Consider the following 22,802-nt stretch of genomic DNA (forward strand, 5'->3'; position numbering starts at 1 on the left):
AAGGTGGTTGCAGAATGGTGCAGTGAGCATGACTAATTACAAAAATAACAGCTAAAAACATGTCGCCGTCCTAATTTGAATGAATTAATGTTATTGTGATAGCAAAAAAGTTAATATTAAAAACAGCTGTATCATATGGTGTGCAAGCAGACGGTTTTTGCTGTGTTTTCACAATTGAACCATTTCACATTTCTGGGTTTCTCAGAAACAGATGAGAGATTAAATTAAATATATTTGTTTGTGTTCCAGTTTGCTCAAAAAGCAAAATAAAAACTCCACAAAAGTGTTTTTATAACTTTCAACAAGAGAAAAACAACAGAGATTGATAATGCCAGTCAGACGAGGGATGTCAATTTTACTGTTACTCCCACAGCCTCACAGCAGCTATTTTGTATTATTATTTTAATTTTAATTTTTGTAATTTGATGCAAATGTAATATAATTCAACGTATAGTGTTATAAATGTACATATTCAACAAAAAAAATGAAAATATGAAAAACTGGATTTACTACGCTGATGACCGTTAAAACACGTCATGAAGGTTCCGCGCACTGGAATTCAAAGGTATTTATGAATGAGAAAAAGGCGGGAAATGTTTGCCGTGGAAATACGATTTCTAGTGACCGACAGGTGTTACTGGAACCTGTAGGAGTCGCTGTGACGCTCTTCTTCAGTGCGCCGGTAAAACCACTGAAGAAAGGACGAAGCTGTCGCGCTCAGACTGAGGTATGTTGTTTTGTCTGTAGTGATTTATTGAGCTTAAATCAAGCGTTTTCTCGCTGTTTATCCTTAAAACCCTAATTAAACATTGTCCAACTTAGATATATTTGTTAAAACCACAGAAACCACACGTTTATTGTTTACCTCAGCAGACGTGTTTTAATCATTTGTTAAACCAGTGTACTAACACGATATTTAATTTTCAATTCTGGCCACTTTTAAAGGACTTTCAGAAATGAGTATCACATCCTGTTTAATTTCTGAAATTTGAGTTTATTGAATCCAGCATCTTAATAAGAGTGTTAGATGATAAAACATTATAATATTTGATATTCCTAACTCAAGAAACTAAGCAAATGCGCCTAAACACGTGCATTTATATATTACATTTATATTTTAGAATATTCTCCAATTAAAGTCATTTTCTTTATTTACAGGTTAATCATGTGTAATTCTGCTCGTTCATCATCAATTCAATTCTTATTTATTTTTATAGCGCTTTTCACATACCGTCTCAATGCGTCTTTACAGAAAATGTCTACATTACAATTTAGAGTAATCTGTTATCGGAGGTGACTGTCAAAGTAATGTCGGAAATGTACAGTTCTAAGATAATACAAAAAATGCAGTTAGCTAACATCATACATTCATTTAGGTATAACCGATCTCATTACAGCGATAATTACAAGTTCTGATCATAATGATTACAATATATAGAAAACTTGGCAGTGTGCATGTTGATTCAGAGTTGGTGTCATCTCTTCACAGGTGTTGGGCATCTGGAGTCTTTGTGAGAGGCTAACTGGAGCTGACATACTCTCTTAGTTACCTCTGGATGGGCATCCCGAGATAAAACAGAGAAGCAGCTGGAAAATACCATTTCAAACAAAAGGTAATCATGTGCATTTGATCTGATATAACTGGAGTACATGGTTATGAGATGCATTATGTGAATGCTTGGCTAAAGAGATGCGTCTTTAATCTGGATGTAAACTGAGTCTGACCCCCGAACATTATCAGGAAGGCTATTCCAGAGTTCAGGAGCCAAATGTGAAAATACACATATATGTCCTTCCCAAATGCAAATTGTATTCTAAGAGATTTTGTGTACATGTTTTCCTAGCGCCTTTGACTTGACCTAGTAAGAACTCTAGCAGCTGCATTTCGGACTAATTGTAGCTTGTTTATCGTTATTTATTATTTAAATAAAAATGAAGCAGCAGTATTGCACAACTGAGTCATGCTGTGGGCTACGTATTTCTTCCTTTAGAGAAGTAGAACATTTGTAGCGTGATGCTTTTTAGATGGCTAGGTTAAGCACAGTGCATCCTCCTGACAAATGTGCTTTTAACAGCTTAATTGTTTAAAGCCCTATTCGGACGGGACTAGTTAAACATGGAGAGGCGGGGTAATGTCATTTTTCCACAGGACGTCTGTAATAATAATGGCCAATTCGCACGGTATAAGATATCTCTGTAAAACTAGCAGAAGTGGGAGGAGTAACTCATATGACGCACCGCCGTCACCCTCCTGTCGTCATGTGCGTATTATGTTGCTTCCTGATATCATGTTGTGCGCAAACACACACACATTTCAATTCTGAAAATATAGTCATGTAATTTGGGTCAACGTGTAACATAATGAACATTCAAGCCATAAACCACGTCGGTCAACCGGCATCCTAAGAAATTTTGTGATTAATTACACAAAAAATAACATAAAAAGGGGACAGAAAGGTTGTATTTCTTTGTGCGTATAGAATAACAGAAACAATAAAGGTGAAAATGCACTACGCTGTACCTCCTCAGATTGGGTTGCGCTGGAGGCCCGGCGCTGACATATTTCGCGGAGGATTTCACTGCCGCCAACACTCTCGGCTTTCCCATTATGAATTTGTGGAATTCTCCACAGCTCATTTGTAAATTCATTTTTACTTTAATTTCGCTGCGGACCAGGTTAATTGAACATCTGTTTCTAACATCAGTCCAGGCACCTTTCACAGACATCCCAAGTCTCCCGCATATTGATAGCGGCTCCCTGATGCCCGCAAATCAGTTAAAATCTCCCGGAAGCAAGAGCGCGCAAGCGTAGCGCGCGCACGGCAGAGAGAGGGAGCGAGAGACCTTGCGTGTGTGCGCTAGTGTGCGTGTGTGCCTCGGGATTTTATCTCTACTTTCGAGCCGAATTAATCAGACCCACCCCCCCCCCCCCCCCCCGTTGGAGATTTCTCGAACCGAACTAATTAGAACCGAATACCCCCCCCCCCCCCCCCCCCCCGTTGGAGATTTCTCGAACCGAATACCCCCGACCCACCCCCCCCCCCCCACCCCCCGCTGGAGATTTCTTGACTCCCGGAAATGACTTTGTGCAGGTTGGGATGTCTGCTTTCATGGTGGAAAACACCCGCTCTGAGTAAGCATTGCTCACGGGAATGCTCAGGACGAAGGACAGCAGCTTAGAATACTGTGGGAATGCAGACCTGCTCTTTAGCGCTTGGGCCCAAAGCTCACCTACAGGGTGGCTGTGTGTCGCCAGTTTTGGCTAAACATCCTGCAGAGCACAATTCTCGTTGTAGAGCTCATCCATGTCAAGATCCTCATTCATTTGAAGGGCGGATACAACTGTGGTCAATTGCCGGTAGCTTATGTCTTGCCTTTCCTTAAGGTTCAAACACTGGAGGTTGAACAGGTGCCCAGTTTCGGAGAAGTTGAACCATTTCTCCAGGTGTTGCTCTGCGGTATCATAGAAGCTGATAAATTCTTCACGGAGCCTGTCAAGCCTTAAAGTAACAGAGGACGCGAAGACACGGTCAACTTTTGCTCCGAAGAAAGCATCTTTTTTGCGCTGCTGGAGTTTGGTTCGGATGCTGTTCATCAGCGCGTAGACTATTTTATTATACATAGAATCATCCTCCCGTCTAAAGAAGGATGAGACCAAAGTGTTGGTCTGTACAGTTGTGCTGTTAGTTATATGTAGTTTGCTGCTAGCATGCAGCCTGACGTCACACTCCCCGCCCCCACCCTTTTGAAGGGTACTACTGTCCAGCGACAGCTTTTGTACCTTTTTTTCTGAGAGTTACGTATAGCAGGGTCTCCAACCTTTTTTCATTTGAGAGCTACTTTTTTTAAAAGGAAAGTGGCCGAGAGCTACTCATGTAATACAATACTTAAATCTCTTAAATAATGTGTCATAACTCTCATATTAACAACTATCAAAACATAGTTTTTGTAGGCCTAAATATGTCAGAATCAGAGATTATTTTTTAGTTGATCATAACTAGAGATGAAATGGCATGAATATTTCATTTCATGGTTATAGTAATAAAAATGATCACTGTTATCACGGAATCCTGTTCAAAAAGTATTAATACTACACAATGAAATCAATTCACCAAGTTTTATGTAAAAAAACAGCAAATGACAAATAAAATTAGCATCAATGTGTACTTTTTTTAAACATTAAAATAATAACATTAAAAATTATAGCCAGATTTTAAAAGAGTGTCTTGCAACGTTATCTACTGACATGCATCAAGTTTTGACAAAAAAGGTTTTATAAAAAGATAAACCTCACATATTTCAGCCTTTAAATAATTTTTTATAAAAAGAATGAGTCAAAAAAGATAAATTACTGACATTTACAATGCACATGATTAGCTTATCTTTTATTATTAATAGTAAGATTCGGTCCGATTTGCCCGTGGCGTCTGTCGTTACCATGACGCTCTCCACAACCACAAAGATTTCCACCACCGAAAAATGCTTGCTGTAGCTTTGCTACAAGATTTATTTACGGAGAAGAGAAAAACACCTGTAGTGTTTGGGTGCACTCCCATCCTTCATGTTGACTGAGCTTTGAATGCTGTTACGGAGAGGGTGAAGCTGATTGGTTGGTTCTTGTCATGACTTGCGGTGCGTTTATGGCATTCTGAAAAGTTGTGGGGTTTTTTTTTCATCTCGCTGTGCCTGGAAAAAATGAGCGAGTCGCTTCAATTATGAGCGCGCTTGCCGCGCGCCTACATTTGAACAAACTTGAGCGCAAAAGACGCGATATGTGAACGGCCCCTTGGCGAGCGACCTTCAATCAGGCCACGAGCTACTGGTAGCTCGCGAGCGACGTGTTGGAGACCCCTACGGTCTTTTACTGTCTATGGTTGCAATGAGCAGCCGACAGGAGCTGGCTGCAGGACGACCATGAGCAGTTTTTAATATTCTATCAGACTATAACCACTCGAGATTCTGCTCTTGAGACTTTGTTCTAATTTTCGGGACAATTAGGGCAGGATTCGGGATTCGGGACAACTGCTTGGATTTCGGGACTGTCCCGAATTTTTCGGGACGTCTGGTCACCCTAAGTGAAATGTATTTAACACCCACCGACAACATTACTGTAAATACACCCTAAATGTGTTGCTAATAGTTTGAGAACAATGCCGAATGTTCCAATGAATGTAAATGCTACTTGTTTAGGGGATATTTGGCATATTGGTCTCATGTAAACACAAAATTCAGCCACAGCTTACTTTACTTTAAAATATGGCAGTACCACGATCATCAGGCCAAGAAATGACCGTTATTACCTCAGTCCATGTTTACAGAGAAGATTCAGACACAGAAATACAATACACGATAGAAGTCAAGTAATCTGGGATATTTTTGATTGAGAAAAAGATGGAGATTGCTGTGAGATATCTGGTTTCGGAAACCTGTAGGAGTCGCTGTGACGCTCCTCGGCGCGCCGGTAACACCACTGAAGAAAGGACGAAGCTGCTGTGCTCAGACTGAGGTTTTTAACTGATTGTTTATTTGCAGTATTTAATATTTTAATGAGCTTAAATGAAGCGTTTCCTCGCCGTTTATTCTTAAAAACCAAATTAACCATGATTAAACAACAGTAACCATAATTTAACTTATTATAAAAAATACCAACACCAATAGGGCTTGGGCGTCGTGACGTCATACTTGGTGTGGCGGCCATGTTGGTGGCCACGCGAATGTAAACATACAGCAAGTCGAACGAGGAGAAGCAGAGTTGGGAGAAAGAAAAGAGATATTAAAGTCCCGAAAATGATTTCGGGAAAAAATCATGGAATTTATTAAAAATGGAATTTACGGGGATACGTTAAATAAGGAAGCCAGGGACCCGTTGTGTGGACAAAATCGGCAAAAAAGTGTAGTTAGTAGCTGTCAACCCTCCCGTTTTTTCCGGGTTTCTCACGCATTTGAGCTCTTTTCCCGCTGTCTTCCGTTTTAGTATTTTCCTATAAAATATCCCGAAAAATGAAAATTTCAACATTCATCTTTCTGTTGCTATCCCTCTGCTGACAGAAAAAATTCGTACTACAAAACTGCAGCATTAACTAAGCGAGTTGTGAAGTTAGGTCTAACGTGACTTTGCTTACAGATTGGCATGAAATCGTGCTTTCACAACAACCACGCTGTTATCTTAAAAAGGCCAATATCACGCTAAGGTTGCCTTCAAGTAAGCAAAACGATGCTTTGAAAACATCTGTTTCGCTGGAAGGGCAAGGGGGTAGCAACAGGACAACGGTACAGAGACTGACAGGTCCGATGGAAGGGCTAACGTTAATGTTATGAGAGTAAGGTATTAAAATTCGGGATATTTTACAGGAAAATTTGTCCACATACTGGTCCCTGGTTTCCCTATTTAACGTATCCCGGTAAACTCCACATCCTTTTCAGGATTTTAACATCTTTTTTCTTTCTTTTCTTCTCCCAACTCTGCTTCTCCTCGTTCGACTTGCTGTATGTTTACATTCGCGAGGCCATCAACATGGCCGCCACGCCAAGTATGACGTCACGACTCCCAAGCCCTATTGTTTACCACAGCACACGTGTTTCAACCATGATATCTCTAGTTAAACCAGTTGCTGTAGTAACACGTTATAATGCCTGAAACTTTTAAAGGATGCTTAGAAATGAATACAAGTATTTAAATCGAGCAGCTAATTTAATTAGATGTGCTATGTAAAATTATAATTTAGGATTTTGTTTAGTTTACTCAATAATAAAAAATCAAACAAACAAGTCTAAATATTTATATCTGGAAATAGTTCTGAATATTCTCAGAAATTACAGTAACTTTTCTCACTTACAGATTAATATTTTGTAGTTCTGTTGTTCATTATATGTGAAATAATTTTGAGACTGATCAATTCATTATAAATGCCTCTTGTAATAATAATGATGATGATGTTTGTCTTCAGATGTTGACCATGAGAGCGCAGATGGATGTGATCTGCTGTAAATCAGTAGGAACTGATCTGTCCATGCTGGATATTGAGGATTTCATCACTGAAATCTGTCAGCTGAAGAAAGAGGTGGCGTCACTGGAGGCAAAGCTGAGAGAAAGAGGAGACAACCCCGACAGAGAGGTTTGAGCAGCTCATCATTTCATCCTTCAGCTCAATCAAACCACAGTTTTGTTAGCTTCTCACTTCTTATACACATCTCAAGTTAAGCCAGCAGAAAAATATGCAAACAAATCACCAGAATAACCACTAAAGATAACTGCTAAGTAATGAGGCTAATATCAACTGGTTGTTGTTTATTTGTGTTGATCTATGATGTGTTTGTCAGGATCTGGAGAAGGTTTCAGTGTGTGTGAGTGATGGGACAGAAGCTCAGGATTCAGTCTGGAGATCCAGAGACACACAGGACTCAGAGCTCAGCCTCACTTTACTGTGTTATACTGACGCTCAGGATCATGGATCCGCTGATCAAACCTCTGACTGTAACGCTGGAGAACAGCAGATGAAGATGTGCTCCGTCAAACTGGAGGACTGCAGGAACCTGATAGAGAGACGAGGAGAAGAAACCACAGCAGAGGAGCAACAACAGAGCCATGAGGAGGAGGAGGAGGAGGATGAAGATCAGAATAATGAGGATGATGATGAGTTTATTCCTGCAGGTTTGTTTCTTCCTTTTATGACCTTTTTCATGACACTTGAATGTCAGTAGTCTCGCTCATATTGGTCTCTGGTGGTCCTAATTAGGGGTGTGTTTCCCAAAAGCATTGTTAGCCAACTATGATCTCCATTGAACTCTACCGGTAATGACGGAACCGCACCCCAGGTTTGAGAGCACATCGACTCAGATATTTGGGAAAATAACTAACTCTAGTCAGATACTAGGGGTGTAATGGTTCTCGGGGTAAAAAAATCGAACCGTATCGTTCTCCACCCACGGTTAGAGATGCACTTGCATCTCAAATCTGATGACGCATCTATAATATGGTTTGTTGAAAATAACAATGCGTAAAACAGACAGTACCGCTAATGTATCCTTCTTTCGATGGATGTACATGCTGGCTCCCGAAAAAATGCATTATAACAGCGATAATCAAAAAAACATGATCAAAACTCTTTGTAAATATTGAGTTATCTTTTAAGTCTTGCGCTTGAATGGACAAAATGCACAAAGATTATGTCAACATTGTCCATTTTGATGAGCATCTTAGCAGACATAGTCTGTTATGCCTTAAGTGTACTTATACAGTCGAGAAAGACCGCATGTGTACAGTATCAGTATACTGGATCTGTGGATTCGGCCTTAAAGTGACAGTAGCCTAATATTCCTGCTGTCTGTGTTTTTAATGTTAATCAAACAACAAAAGACTAGCAAATCACTCACTGGTCTTGATTGAATAGCTTTTCTTATTTTAATGAGGATTGATCTTTAATTTATACAGTCATATATGCAATGTTATTTTACATTTTGATTACTTTATTAAATTCCTGTACCTGAAAACTAATGTTAGACCTACCTAAAAAAAGAACTGTTTATTTTATGTGTATCTTTGATCTATAGCAGCCAACCTTTTTTGCGCCACGGACCGGTTTAATATTGGACAATATTTTCATGGACTGGCCTTTAAGGTGTGGCGGATAAAATACAACAAAATAAAATGATACGACCGGCATAAAAACTGGGGTATTTTTTAAATATAATAATAAATGTAAATCCAATGTGTAGGCCTACTCGCATCTTTATTAGCAGCGTCCTCGTAACATCGCGCCTAAAGACAACTGAGAAAGCCTGAACACAAACAAAATGCCCCCCCAAAAGAAAAAAATCTCCATGTTTTTGGTGCTGATGCGTTCATGTAACATGTAAGGGTGGCGCTGCCAATAAAGCATCTAAAAGCTGTCACAACGAACCGGCAAAATTAATGATTATGAATATGTAAAATATAGCAGGAGACATTTTAATTGTTTACTAATAAACAAGTGTTTTCTGTGTCAGTGTCGGCTGCATAGATGATGCTGACTCGCGATCTTCGCAGTAGTGAAGCTTTCTATATATGTCTCAGGTCTACGAGGCAAGTAGGCCACTGTATATGCTGAGTTTCGGTTAATTTATGAGACTAGCTCCAGTTCACGCGCCGGCGCCTCCATGACGTGATTATCTATTTTCTACTATATTCTTATTTATTAAATCCAGGTAATTGGTTGATGAAACATTGATTAAAATTAAGATACAATTAATACAAATGAAATTAAATTTGAAGACAGGCTTTGTGCTTTCTGTTTGTGGTCTCTGTGAAAGTTTTAAACAGTCTTTTAGTGCCGCTTTTAGTGCGCTCACGTCTGTAACGGAGAACTGTCCGTCCATAACAATGTTTTTTTTGTGTGTGTGAAATAAATTTCTAAATAAATGCGACTTATAGTCCAGTGCGACTTATAGTCCGGAAAATATGGTAAGTTAGTTATTCTTTCTGTGCGGCCCGGTACCAAATGTCCCACGGACCGGTACTGGTCCGCAGCCCGGGGGTTGGGGACCCCTGCTCTATAGTATTCAACACAGCACACACCAAACCGTACCGAAACCGCAAACCTAAAACCAGGATATAAACCGAACCGTGAGCTATTTTGAACCGTTGCATCCCTATCAAATACATTTTAAAGTTTGACATTTTACCACCATTTTGTTCCTGGCAGATGCAAACACTGGTTCATCTACTGAAGGAGATGAGGAAACAGCCTCGACATCAAAAGATCAGCCGATGGCCAAGAGTTTTTCCTGCGTCACCTGTGGGAAAACATTGAGCTCACAGGGACATTTAGTGAGACATGAGAGAATACACACAGAAGAGAAAGGCTTCTCCTGCAAGAGATGCAAAATCAGCTTTTATTCCACTGAAGAGAAGAGACGTCATTCAAAAGAGCACATGAAGAAGGAGTTTCACTGCGAACAGTGCGGGAAGGATTTTTTCACCACTCCTTATAATATGAGAGCTCATATGAAGACACACACTGGCGAAAAGACTTTCCATTGCAGCGAGTGCGACAAGTATTTCAGCAACAAAGGGAATCTTGATGCTCACAAGCGAATCCACACGGGTGAAAGACCGTACAAGTGCCCTCAGTGCGAGAAGAGTTACAAACACAAACCCCATTTGAAGAGGCATGTGCGCGTTCACACCAACGAGAGGCCGTTCCAGTGCAGCGAATGTGGGAAAACCTTCACAAACTCAAGCTGTTTAAAGTCACACCAGAAAATACACTCTCAGGAGAAACCACATCAGTGTTCACACTGCGATAAACAATTCCGTCACAAATCTGATTTGATTTGCCATGAGAGGACTCACACTGGAGAGAAACCGTACCTGTGCTCCTACTGCGGGAAGAGCTTCTTTAGTCCGGCTCATTTTGGAGTTCATCTGAGAATTCACACTGGAGAAAGACGGTATCACTGTAGCGATTGTGGGAAGAGTTTCAGTAAGTGTGGTGCCTTAAAAAATCACCAGCGGATTCATACAGGTGAAAGACCGGTCACAGCTTTGTTGCTGTGTGTCAACCAGTCATTCAATCAAAATGCTGCTTGGAGTCAACCAGTCAGCATGTTCAGCGCCCAAGTCCCACCACCGAGAGTTCCTGACCTATTAAAAAATGAGCCCTCGTGAGCTGGTCCTTTCTGAGGGGGAATTTTTTACCCGGAACTTCATGTAGACCCTGGTTCCTGCGGTCGAAACACACCGAGTACCACCCCAAAGTCCCTCCCAGACAGCAACATACTGTCGGCCCAGATCCGGCCCACATCTGGGCTGTGTGGAATCCATGTGTACCAGATGTGGGCTGAATCTGGGCCGACACTATAGCCGCTTTCCGACCAAGTAGTTCTAGGAACTTAGTTCTAGGAACTGTCCACTTCTAAACAGTTCTAAGAACTACTCTCCCCCAAACTCGGTTTTGCTGTTTGCGTTCGCACTGGCCAAGTGGCCATAGGAACTGGTAGGAGGGGTAAGGGAGTGACGCAAGCACGGTGACTTTTATTTTGACGGCGCGACAGACCTTTATTTTGGCGGCGCTGAGAACGCCAGAGCAAACAATGCTCGCATTCTCTGTGTTTATTAGTTAGCGATCTGTCTAACACAGTACTGTTTAATATGTTATTAGATAGAACTGTGTTAGAAAGTAGACATTATATGAAAAAAGGTTATTAGCCTATGCCGTGTGGTTGATGTCCAGTGTTGCTAGCTGGGCAGATAAACATAATCATGTTTGGCTTGGTCCCCTCAAAGTTGCAATGGATTTTCTCTTCAGCAGTTAAGGTTTAGAGACCCATCTATCACTGTTTTCCATGTTTGTATAGTTAGTTTCTGGAGTAAATATATAGGCTATAATCTGTGTGTTTACATTCTAGCTGTTTTAAAAATGGCGGGTGCTGGTGTTCCGCGTGCGTTCGGTCAATCAGCGTACACTAACGTCATGGGTAGTTCCTATAGTGCTGGTTTAGACCCTACTCTGAAGTAGGACCTAAATTAGTTCCTACAAATGGAGTTCCTAGAACTAAAATCGTTCCTAGTTCCTGCGTTGCGAACACGCCGACATCCGGGTACTTTAGCCAATAGTTCTAGGAACTGTGAAAAGGTTCCTCCGGTCGGAAAGCGGCTTATGTTGCTGTAAGATTAGTTCCTGGGGAAAGTTCCTGTATTGAAAACGCGGCTAATTATTGTATCTTAAATTTGACAGAACTTGAAATATTACAAAGCCTCAAAATAAAATAATAGGCTCTATCTATTACCCTATCTATTATTATTGAATCAAGAAAGTGTGGTTTTCCTTTCACACAATGTTTTTAAACTTCCATGTCATCTATGTTCTTCCAGAGCATTTGTGCCACCATGATAGATGTGTGTTTTGTTTGTTCAGGTAGCTACTTTACCTTCACTGTGCATTTGCAGATTTATATATTTATTATAAATTTATATATTGATCTCACGTGAACACAAAACTCGACCACAGCTTCTTTTAGCAGTAATACTAACTGCCAGTACCACATCAGGGCAAGAAATGACCGTTGTTTACCTCAGTTCATGTTCAAATTCAAGCCCAAATTGATTCCTCTTTCATGTCTCCTTGCATATGGATGGACACATACACACAAAATTAGGTCAAAATACCAGTCTCAGCAAGTATTCTCGTAAACACAGTCGGTTTTGTCTCGAGAAAGTCCCTGAAATGAACATTACATTTAGACCTTACTTTATTTGTAACTTTGTTACATTGTATTTATCCATGCTTGTGATTTATGCATTTGTTCTTATTTTTTGCTGACTGTTAACTTGTCTTTAATAATGTTTGGACTTTATTAGTTAGGCTAGTTTTTGATATGGTATTGGAGAACTTAAAGTGTGAATTTACCCCCCACCCCCAAAATATATTTTTTTTCTTGCTGATCTGAAAAATGATCTGATCTGTGACAAAAAAAACGTAAAGTTTTGAGATCCGTTGAACCACTAGAAGGTGGTTGCAGAATGGTGCAGTGAGCATGACTAATTACAAAAATAACAGCTAAAAAAAATAGTTTTGTCGCCGTCCTAATTGGAATGAGTTAACGTTATTGTACTATAGCAAAAACGTTAATATTAAAAACAGCTGTATCATATAGGGTGTGCAAGCAGACGGTTTTTGCTGTGTTTTCACAATTGAACCATTTCACATTTCCGGGTTTCTCAGAAGCAGATGAGAGATTACATTATATATATTTGTTTGTGTTCAAGTTTGCTCAAAAAGCTAAATAAAAACTCCACAAAAGTGTTTTCATAACTTTCAACAAGAGAAAAACAACAGAGATTGATAATGCCAGTCAGAAGAGGGATGTCAATTTTACTGTTACTCCCACAGCCTCACAGCAGCTATTTTTTATTATTATTTTAATTTTTGTAATTTCATGTAAATGTAATATAATTAAACGTATATTGTTATAAATGTACATATATTCAACAAAAAAAAATTAAAATATAAAAAACATTGCAGGATTTTCTACGCTGATGACCGTTAAAACACGTCATCAAGGCTCCGCGCCACTGGAATTCAGAGGTATTTTTGAATGAGAGAAAGGCGGGAAAAGTTTGCCGTGTAAATACGATTTCTAGTGAACAGTAGGTGTTACTTGGAACCTGTAGGAGTCGCTGTGACGCTCCTCGGTGCGCCGGTAAAACCACTGAAGAAAGGACGAAGCTGTCGCGCTCAGACTGAGGTATGTTGTTTTGTCTGTAGTGATTTATTGAGCTTAAATCAAGCGTTTTCTCGCTGTATATCCTTAAAACCCTAATTAACCATTGTCCAACTTTACGATATTTTTATTAAAACCACAGTAACCACACGTTTATTGTTTACTTTAGCTGACGTGTTTTAATCATTTGATAAACCAGTGTACTAACACGATATTTAATTTTGTCAATTCTGGTCACTTTTAAAGGACTCTTAGAAATGAGTATCACATCCTGTTTAATTTACGGAATGTGTGTATTGAATCCAGCAGCTTAATAAGAGTGTTAGATGATAATTTATTATAATATGTTGTATTCCTGCTCAAGAAACTAAGCAAATGCGCCTAAACACGTGCATTTATATTACATTTATATTTCTAAATATTCTCAAATTAAAGTAATTTTCTTAATTTACAGATCAATTTTGTGTAATTCTGCTCGTTCATCATCAATTCAATTCATATTTATTTGTATAGCCTAGAGCTTTTCACATACACATCACATTTCTTTACAAAAAATGTCTACATTACAATTTAGAGTAATCTGTTATCGGAGGTGACTGTCAAAGTAATGTCGGAAATGTACAGTTCTAAGATAATACAAAAAATGCAGTTAGCTAACATCATACATTCATTTAGGTATAACCGATCTCATTACAGCGATAATTACAAGTTCTGATAATAATGATTACAATATATAGAAAACTTGGCAGTGTGCATGTTGATTCAGAGTTGGTGTCATCTCTTCACAGGTGTTGGGCATCTGGAGTCTTTGTGAGAGGCTAACTGGAGCTGACATACTCTCTTAGTTACCTCTGGATGGGCATCCCGAGATAAAACAGAGAAGCAGCTGGAAAATACCATTTCAAACAAAAGGTAATCATGTGCATTTGATCTGATATAACTGGAGTACATGGTTATGAGATGCATTATGTGAATGCTTGGCTAAAGAGATGCGTCTTTAATCTAGATGTAAACTGAGTCTGACCCCCGAACATTATCAGGAAGGCTATTCCAGAGTTCAGGAGCCAAATGTGAAAATACTCTGCCTTCTTTAGTGAACTTAAATATTCTAGGTATTACCAGAAGTCCAGCGTTTTGTGATCTTAAAGAGCGAGATGGTTTGTAAAGCGATAGAAGATCAGTTAAATACACAGGAGCTGAACTGTTTAGGGCCTTATTGGTCAGTAGCAATACTTTGTAATCAATAGGTAACTAACGGAGAGATGATTAAATTGGTTTGTGATCATAATTTCTTGACCTAGTAAGAACTCTAGCAGCTGCATTTTGGACTAATTGTAGCTTGTTTATCGTTATTTATTATTTAAATAAAAATGAAGCAGCAGTATTGCACAACTGAGTCATGCTGTGGGCTACGTATTTCTTACTTTAGAGAAGTAGAACATTTGTAGCGTGATGCTTTTTAGATGGCTAGGTTAAGCACAGTGCATCCTCCTGACAAATGTGCTTTTAACAGCTTAATTATTTAAAGCCCTATTCGGACAGGACTAGTTTAACATGGAGAGGTGGGGTAATGTAATTTTACCACAGGACGTCTGTAATACTTTTTTTTGTATAGTGTTATTTGTATGGACTGCAGATGTAAATTAGCCTGCGGCTAACTCTGGTACAATGCATCAAATGGCAACATTTATGAAATTAGAAATAATGGCCATTAATAATGGCCAATTCGCACGGTATAAGATATCTCAGTAAAACTAGCAGAAGTGGGAGGAGTAACTCAAATGACGCACCGCCGTCACGCTCCTGTCGTCATGTGCGTATTACGTTACTTCCTGATATCATGTTGTGCGCAAACACACACATATATATATACAGTCAAGCCTAAAATTATTCATATCCATGGCAAATTCTGACTTAACGTTACTTTTATTCAACCAGCAAGTTTTTTTCTTGATTAGAAATGACACGGGCGTCTCCCCGAAGATAAGACGATGTAGAAGAGGCATCATTGTGGAAAAAATTATTACTCATCTTTTATTTACATTTGAACAGAAAGTGGCATGTCCAAAATTATTCATACCCATCTCAATAATCAATAGAAAAGCCTTTTTTGGCTATTACAGCAATCAAACGCTTGCTATAATTGCTGACCAGCTTTTTGCATGTCTCCACTGGTATTTTTGCCCATTCATCTTGAACGATGAGCTCCAACTCTTTCTCCTTGCCATCACCCTGATCTTTAGCTTTCTCCACAGATTCTCAATGGGATTTAAGTCAGGACTCTGGCTGAGCCACTGCAAAACGTTAATGTTTTTGTCTGCTAACCATTCCTTCACCACTTTTGCTGTGTGTTTCGGGTCATTGTCGTGCTGAAATGTCCACTGGTCCCCAAGGCCAAGATTCTCTGCAGACTTGCCTGATGTTGTTGTTGAGAATTTTGATGTATTGCTCTTTTTTCATGGTGCCGTTTACGGTGCCGTTTACTGTGATTAGGTTCCCTGGTCCACCGGCTGAAAAACAACCCCAAAACATTAGGTTCCCACCACCATGTTTGACAGTGGGGATGGTGTTCTTAGGGTTGAAGGCTTCTCCTTTTTTACGCCAAATGAAGGCTACATCATTGAAGACCAGAAGTCTTCTTCTTTGTCCAGATGAGCATTTGCAAAGGCCAAGCGGGCTTTTGTGTGCCTTATCTGCAGAAGTGGTGTCCTCCTTGGTCTGCGTCCGTTGAACCCAGCGGTGATGAGATGTTGCCACCAGCAGAGCCCAGATTCATCAGGATGGCCTTGGTGGTGATCCTTGGATTATTTTTTACCTCTCTCACTATCCTCCTGGCCAGCACAGGTGTCACTTTTGGCTTCCGACCACGTCCTCTGAGATTTTTCACAGTGTGGAACGTCTTGTATTTTTTTTAATAATACTTTGCACTGGAACTTCAAAACATTTAGATATGGTCTTATAGCCCTTTCCTGACTTGTGAGCAGCCGCAGGTCCTCAGTGAGCTCCTTTGTCTTAGCCATGACTGTCCACAAACCAACAGCAGAGAGCTCCTGTTTTTCACCTGTTGAGTTGATTAAAACAGCTGTTCCCAATGAATCATCATTAGGATGCTTTAGAACAGCTTGGACTATTTTGAATGGTATAGATCAGGGTTCCTCAAACTCGGTCCTGGAGGGCCACTGTCCTGCACAGTTTAGCTCCAACCCTGATCAAACACACCTAGCTGTGAGTTTCTAGTGATCCTGAAGACATTGATTAGCTTGCTCAGGTGTGTTTGATCAGGGTTGGAGCTAAACTGTGCAGGACAGCGGCCCTCCAGGACCGAGTTTGAGAAACCCTGGTATAGATCTTTGGATTTTCCCATAGACTGTGACAGTTTGCAAAGAGTATGAGTAATTTTGGATATGCCACTTTTTGTTCGAATGTAAATAAAAGATGAGTAATCATTTTTTCCACAATGATGCCTCTTGTACATCGTCTTATCTTCTGGGAGACGCCTGTGTCATTTCTAATCAAGAAAAAACTTGCTGGTTGAATAAAAGTAACTTTAAGTCAGAATTTGCCAGGGGTATGAATAATTTCGGGCTTGACTGTATATTGTAACCTTCACAGACAAAACTTGGAGAGTTTTACTCAAAATAATTCACTAGGCAGACTTTCAGTGCAACAAAACGTAACTTGTATTCTTCATAAAGCGTGGGAGAGGGGAGTGGGAGAAAACTGTAACTCAGGTTTTCCTTCTTTCTTAGGTAGTTCCTTGTGACATCAAGTTTATATCTGGAAGGGAGAGGCAGAAGAGATGTAGGGTTAGCAAAGGTTGTTCAGGCTACTCACATCCTCCCCTAGGCCTCTATCCTCCAGAACGTTGGTGGGTCAAATCTGCTCCGATGTTTGGGCGGTATAACATCCAGCACTCAGTGTCTGCTCACCTCCTCTGTTCTCTCCTACTGTGGCTGCTTAGCTCTCTTTTATGTAGCTGCTAATTAGCTGAGGCTCTCTGCCAGAGGGGGAAATTGTGCACACCTGTGTTGGAGCTATCCTTGGTCCTGAACCTCACTGTGCAGCCCTGACCTCTTATCTTCCTCTGATGGTGCTCTCCATGGTGCTGCAGGTGATTGTGCTGTGTTGTGAGGAGCCATGTTTCCGTCTGGCTACCACTATATATATATATATATATATATATATATATATATATATATATATATATATATATATAGCTAATATATATATATATATATATATATATATATATATATATATATATATATATATATAGCTAATATATATATATATATATATATATATATATATATATATATATATATATATATATATATATATATATATATATAACCTATATTTGTATAGGCCTATATAAAACAGTTAGGTCCGGTCGAATGTATTAAAGTTTTGATGTATTGAGTTTTGCCACAGACTTGACATCTCACCGCCTAGAACACAACTGAATGCTTTTTCAAGCGCCTCCATACTTGAGAAACCACGGAAAACTACTTTTAAATTGGAAATGACGGAATATTTACATACATATTTACAGCGGGTCTATTCGCAGGTGATTAGTATTACCTGAGGCAATTTTTCCGGACCTTTTTACTGAAGGTAAAAGTCGGCGTAATCTTTACTGACATTGTCCGTAATGATCACTGAGATGCACATTCGGACGGGACTAAAATCACTGAGAAGCTCTGGTAATTATTACTTTACCCCACCTCTCCACGTTAAACTAGTCCAGCACAAACAGCACAGTAGCCACGATACCCCAAATTAGTTTTCAGTTTAATTGCAAGACAGCTCCGCTTGCCACGGCGCCTACGCCGCTTCCTCCATGTAACAAGAGGCCGTCGACGCAGGAAGTCAGGGATATCCGACAGGAATGGTGGAGGATATGAACAAGAGACAACCGAGACAGCGTAGTTTAAGTCCAAAACTGCTTTTCTAATCTCTATCAGAGATTGCCGGTCGTATATAAGTGTGTCTGAGTGATAATAAGCTAAAATTGTATGAAAAAACGACCACAGCACCAGGAACAACAGACGGCATGCCAAACACAACGGTGCCATCATGTGATCCTCTTGATTATTTGTTTATTTCTTTAAAATTCACGAGAGACTGGACAGCAGGGTAAAACCAAAAGACATGCAAACAGTCAAAACCAAAGAACATGAAACCAAAGGCATTCTCAGAAATCCAGTATGACACTAGGCAAGACTTCTTTGCTTGCTCAAACAAAATCTAATATAAAGTAAAGGAGGGTCAAGAGCCCAACTTAAGCAAACACTGATCACCATAATGGTGACTTACAAATAGTGACTCTTTCTCTCAGTGGTTCTGCTTGTTGACAGCAGGTGTTCATCACTAATACTTAATCATCACTCAGTGAATCACTTAATCATCTCATTAACTTTAACACTGCTTCAGAGTTAATTAACACTCTTGAGTGTGGACTCAAATAAACTCTGAGGAGAGTTAATTTAACACTGGGGGTTTTGCTGTGTAGCCACTGTACTAAATAAAACCTTGGATTGTTTTAATTGTTTCCTATGAGTTTGCTGAGATGCTCGGCCCTGGCTGCTATTAGAGTCTTTCCACACAATTCTAAAGACCTCTAAATGATCATTTGCACTCTAGGTTACAAGTTTCTCTCTTGATCATCCTATGAAAAGAATAATTTTGAGTTTGATCAGTCCGTTATAAATGTGTCTTGTAATAATGGTGATGTTTGTCTTCAGATGTTGACCATGAGAGCGCAGATGGATGTGATCTGCTGTAAATCAGTAGGAACTGATCTGTCCATGCTGGATATTGAGGATTTCATCACTGAAATCTGTCAGCTGAAGAAAGAGGTGGCGTCACTGGAGGCAAAGCTGAGAGAAAGAGGAGACAAACGCAGCCGAGGGGTTTGTATATGATTCATTTGATCACCCGTCAGTTTGTCCAATGAAATGAGGCCTCTTTTAACCAATTAAGATTCCAAGTAAAAGTCATGAGCCCAATGTCAGAGTCAGCTAATATATGTTGTGTTTTTTATTGTCAGAATTCGGTCTGGAGCATCAGAGATCAGAGATCCAGAGACACACAGGACTCAGAGCTCAGCCTCAGTTTCCTCTCTTATACTGACGCTCAGGATCATGGATCCGCTGATCAAACCTCTGACTGTAACGCTGGAGAACAGCAGATGAAGATTTGCTCCGTCAAGCTGGAGGACTGCAGGAACCTGATAGAGAGACGAGGAGAAGAAACCACAGCAGAGGAACAACAACAGAGCCATGAGGAGGAGGAGGAGGAGGAGGAGGAGGAGGAGGAGATTGACTATGATGAGGATGGTGGAACAGAAGCTCAGGATTCCCTCTGGAGTGTCAGAGATCAGAGATCCAGAGACTCAGAGCTCAGCCTCACTTTACTGTGTTATACTGACGCTCAGGATCATGGATCCGCTGATCAAACCTCTGACTGTAACGCTGGAGAACAGCCGATGAAGATGTGCTCCGTCAGACTGGAGGACTGCAGGAACCTGATAGAGAGACGAGGAGAAGAAACCACAGCAGAGGAACAACAACAGAGCCTTAAACAGGAGGAGGATGACTATGAGGCTAATGAAGATCAGAATAATGATGATGAGTTTATTCCTGCAGGTTTGTTTTTTTCATGATCTTGTAGAGATCATTCAGTAGAGACTCTGTAGGATCAGGTTCATATTGGCTGTTGGTCTCTGATGCTCCTGATCAGGTTTGACAGCAGATCCCTAGAAGTTTGGCTAATAGACGAATATTACATAATTTATGTATGATGCATGAATGGTACATTTGAGTACGTTTAAAATTTCTAAATTGTATTACCATTTCATTCCTTTCAGATGAGAATGGCGGTTCATCTACTGATGGAGATGAAGAAACGGCCTCGTTATCAAAAGAGCAGCCGACGGCCAAGAGTTTCTCCTGCGTCACCTGTGGGAAAATCATGAGCTCTCAGGGACATTTAGCAAGACATGAGAGAACACACACAGAACAGAAAGACTTCACCTGCAAGAGATGCAACATCAGCTTTACAACCTTAGAAGAGAAGAGACGTCATTCAAAAGAGCACAGCGTGAAGAAGGAGTTTCACTGCGAACAGTGCGGGAAGGATTTTTTCATTTATAAGTGTCTAAAAGCTCACATGAAGATTCACACGGGCGAAAAGCGTTTCCACTGCAGCGAGTGCAAAAAGTATTTCATCACCAAAGGGAATCTTGATGCTCACAAGCGAATCCACACTGGTGAAAAGCCGTACAAGTGTCCTCACTGCGAGAAGAGTTACAACCATGGATCCCATTTGACGATCCATTTGCGCGTTCACACCAACGAGAGGCCGTACCAGTGCAGCGAATGTGGGAAAACCTTTAAAGCCGGAAGTTGTCTATGGTCACACCAAAAAATACACTCTGAGGAAAAACCGTATCAGTGTTCACACTGTGATAATCGATTCCGTCACAAATCGTCTTTAATTTCTCATGAGAGGATTCACAGCGATGAGAGGCCGTACAAGTGCAATGAATGCGGGAGAACCTTTAAGGATTTACGTTCGCTAAGGCCACACCGAAAATTACACTCTGAAAAACCGTATCAGTGTTCACACTGTGATAAACGTTTCCATAGTAAATTCTCCCTGATATCCCATGAGCGGATTCACACTGGAGAGAAACCGTACCTGTGCTCCTCTTGCGGGAAGAGCTTCTTCAATCCAGGTACTCTCAAAAGTCATCAGATGCTCCACACAGGAGAAAGACCGCATCACTGTAGTGATTGTGGGAAGAGTTTCAAACATAACAGTAACTTAGTGTTGCACCAGAGGATTCATACAGGAGAAAGACCATTCAAATGCTCATATTGTGGTAAGACATTTGTTGGATCACATGTCCTGAAGACTCATGAGCGAGTTCATACAGGAGAGAAGCCTTACCGCTGCTCCATCTGTGACGAGAGATTCGCTTATTTAGGTAGTTTTCAGACCCACCAGAAGAAACACGCTAAAGAACAAACTGCTCCAGAATCATCATAGTGTCTTTTCATCAGTAAATCTGGATAAAGGACTCATTGAGCTCTTTCTGCCAGTAGGAGGCAGTGTCACATTAAGAAGTAGAGATGGATAGTTAATGCTGTGACTGCAGTGTCTGACAGAGCAGGACAATGTTTGTGCCAGAAATCGCCCCAATACCCTTAAACAGGGCACTATTTGAAGGGATATCCATTTTTTTAGTGGAAGTTATCAAGTGCACTCATTCAATCCCACAATGCACCACAATGCGTGTGAAACTGATGTATGCTCAACGGCTTAAGAATACCCATAATGCACTTTGAGATTTGCAAGTTCCTCGTCCCCTTTAAATTATTATTAATTGTTTACTAAAGGTTTTATCTATGGTTTCCATGACTGCCAGCTGCCAGTTTGCTCAGTTTCAAATGATTATTAAACAGCTCAAACTATGTAAAAGCGGCAGCCCTTCCAGTGAACTCAGTGTCTGAAATCACCCACTCGTTTTCATTCACTCCTTCAAGTGAACTATATTAGTGGACTAATATAGGGTATAGGGCAGGGATCAGCAACTCCGGTCCTGGAGGGCCACTGTCCTGCAGAGTTTAGCTCCAACCCTAATTAAACACACCTGAACAAGGCAATCAGTGTTTTCAGGATTACTAGATAGATACAGGCAGGTGAGTTTTTATCAGGGCTGAAGCTAAACTCTGCAGGACAGTGGCCCTCCAGGACCGGAGTTGCTGATCCCTGGTATAGGGTGTGATTTCTAACACAACCAATGATTTTGTCTTGAGGTTGACAACTAGTACTATTAAAAATAATGTAGTATTGCATGACATTGTTAAACATGATGTTTGTGCTTAAGGATGCATGAAAGAGATTAAAGTTAGAGACTGCCAGTTGCACCCACCCAATTTGTTTGTTTTTATTGTTGTATGTTCCCTTTTTATTTGGCTCACTGCGTCATTGCGTTGCCAACGCTTATGGGGAAACCCTTCCTCCAAACACTACTGAAGCCTTGTTGAATCACGCCAGTAACACTGGCCAATGGCATTCAAGCGTGCCAAATATGAGAAGGGCTTCCCTCTCTATATAAGGCGCCGCCTGGACGTCATCCATTCAGAATATTTTCCTTTAAAAAGCAAGAAGCCGGAATCCTATCAAGACTACTCACTGTGATCTACACGCCTTAGTTCTGGTAAGCTTCGAACAAGGATGACCTCTCGCGATTGCCTCTCCTGTGCAGAGCCAACTGAACCTTTGGATGGCCACGAGTCGTGTGTCTTCTGCCTGGGTCGTGCTTGGGGGGGTCGGACTGCTCCCACTGTGAAGATATGAGCCTCTGGACTCTCAGGTTCTGTGTCGCCCTCGTTCAAGGTGAAGAACTTGCCCAAGCCATGCCATGCTCTTCCTCTCAAGCCAAGGAAAGTCCCGCGGGATCAGCGTCCATGCGCCTCTCACCACCCTGTTCCAGGTTCCCTTCCAGTTTCAAGACCGCTGATGTCTTCCCCTCCCCTGACATGAAGGATGTGGAGTCCTTCGGAGCTATGGAAGTATGCAAATGACGAGTG

At 40.6% G+C, this 22,802-nt stretch overlaps 2 protein-coding genes across 3 annotated transcripts; both read left to right on the forward strand.

The window, feature by feature from the left end:
- Window positions 1–646: 646 nt before the first annotated feature.
- On the forward strand, window positions 647–12,553 carry LOC308687522 (uncharacterized protein). Its single transcript, XM_081360120.1, has 5 exons — window positions 647–727; window positions 1,490–1,613; window positions 6,948–7,115; window positions 7,321–7,651; window positions 9,681–12,553. The coding sequence occupies exons 3-5, from the start codon at window positions 6,948–6,950 to the stop codon at window positions 10,643–10,645; spliced, it is 1,464 nt and encodes a 487-aa protein (XP_081216246.1). The 5' UTR covers window positions 647–727; window positions 1,490–1,613; the 3' UTR covers window positions 10,646–12,553.
- A 620-nt stretch (window positions 12,554–13,173) lies between these two features.
- On the forward strand, window positions 13,174–22,342 carry LOC308687495 (uncharacterized protein). 2 transcript variants are annotated; one of them, XR_014029751.1, is made up of 6 exons: window positions 13,174–13,224; window positions 13,989–14,112; window positions 18,948–19,115; window positions 19,253–19,850; window positions 20,072–21,805; window positions 21,961–22,342. XR_014029751.1 is itself a non-coding variant. In XM_081360069.1 (5 exons), the coding sequence occupies exons 3-5, from the start codon at window positions 18,948–18,950 to the stop codon at window positions 21,253–21,255; spliced, it is 1,950 nt and encodes a 649-aa protein (XP_081216195.1). In that variant the 5' UTR covers window positions 13,179–13,224; window positions 13,989–14,112; the 3' UTR covers window positions 21,256–22,342. The 2 variants fall into 2 exon arrangements, 1 of the variants encoding a protein (XP_081216195.1); XM_081360069.1 differs by having other exon boundaries at window positions 13,179–13,224; window positions 20,072–22,342.
- Window positions 22,343–22,802: the final 460 nt, after the last annotated feature.

Source organism: Scardinius erythrophthalmus (genome assembly GCF_964197995.2).
Source record: "Scardinius erythrophthalmus genome assembly, chromosome: 3".
In the NCBI taxonomy this organism is placed as follows: Eukaryota; Metazoa; Chordata; class Actinopteri; order Cypriniformes; family Leuciscidae; genus Scardinius; species Scardinius erythrophthalmus.

Excerpts from the sequence above, each read along its gene's own strand:
- LOC308687522 (XM_081360120.1), top strand. The coding sequence starts at position 6,948 with ATGTTGACCATGAGAGCGCAGATGGATGTGATCTGCTGTAAATCAGTA. Across the intron at positions 7,116-7,320 it reads GAGACAACCCCGACAGAGAG|GATCTGGAGAAGGTTTCAGT; the intron begins GTTTGAGCAGCT and ends TGTGTTTGTCAG. Across the intron at positions 7,652-9,680 it reads TGATGAGTTTATTCCTGCAG|ATGCAAACACTGGTTCATCT; the intron begins GTTTGTTTCTTC and ends TGTTCCTGGCAG.
- LOC308687495 (XM_081360069.1), top strand. The coding sequence starts at position 18,948 with ATGTTGACCATGAGAGCGCAGATGGATGTGATCTGCTGTAAATCAGTA. Across the intron at positions 19,116-19,252 it reads GAGACAAACGCAGCCGAGGG|AATTCGGTCTGGAGCATCAG; the intron begins GTTTGTATATGA and ends TTTTATTGTCAG. Across the intron at positions 19,851-20,071 it reads TGATGAGTTTATTCCTGCAG|ATGAGAATGGCGGTTCATCT; the intron begins GTTTGTTTTTTT and ends CATTCCTTTCAG.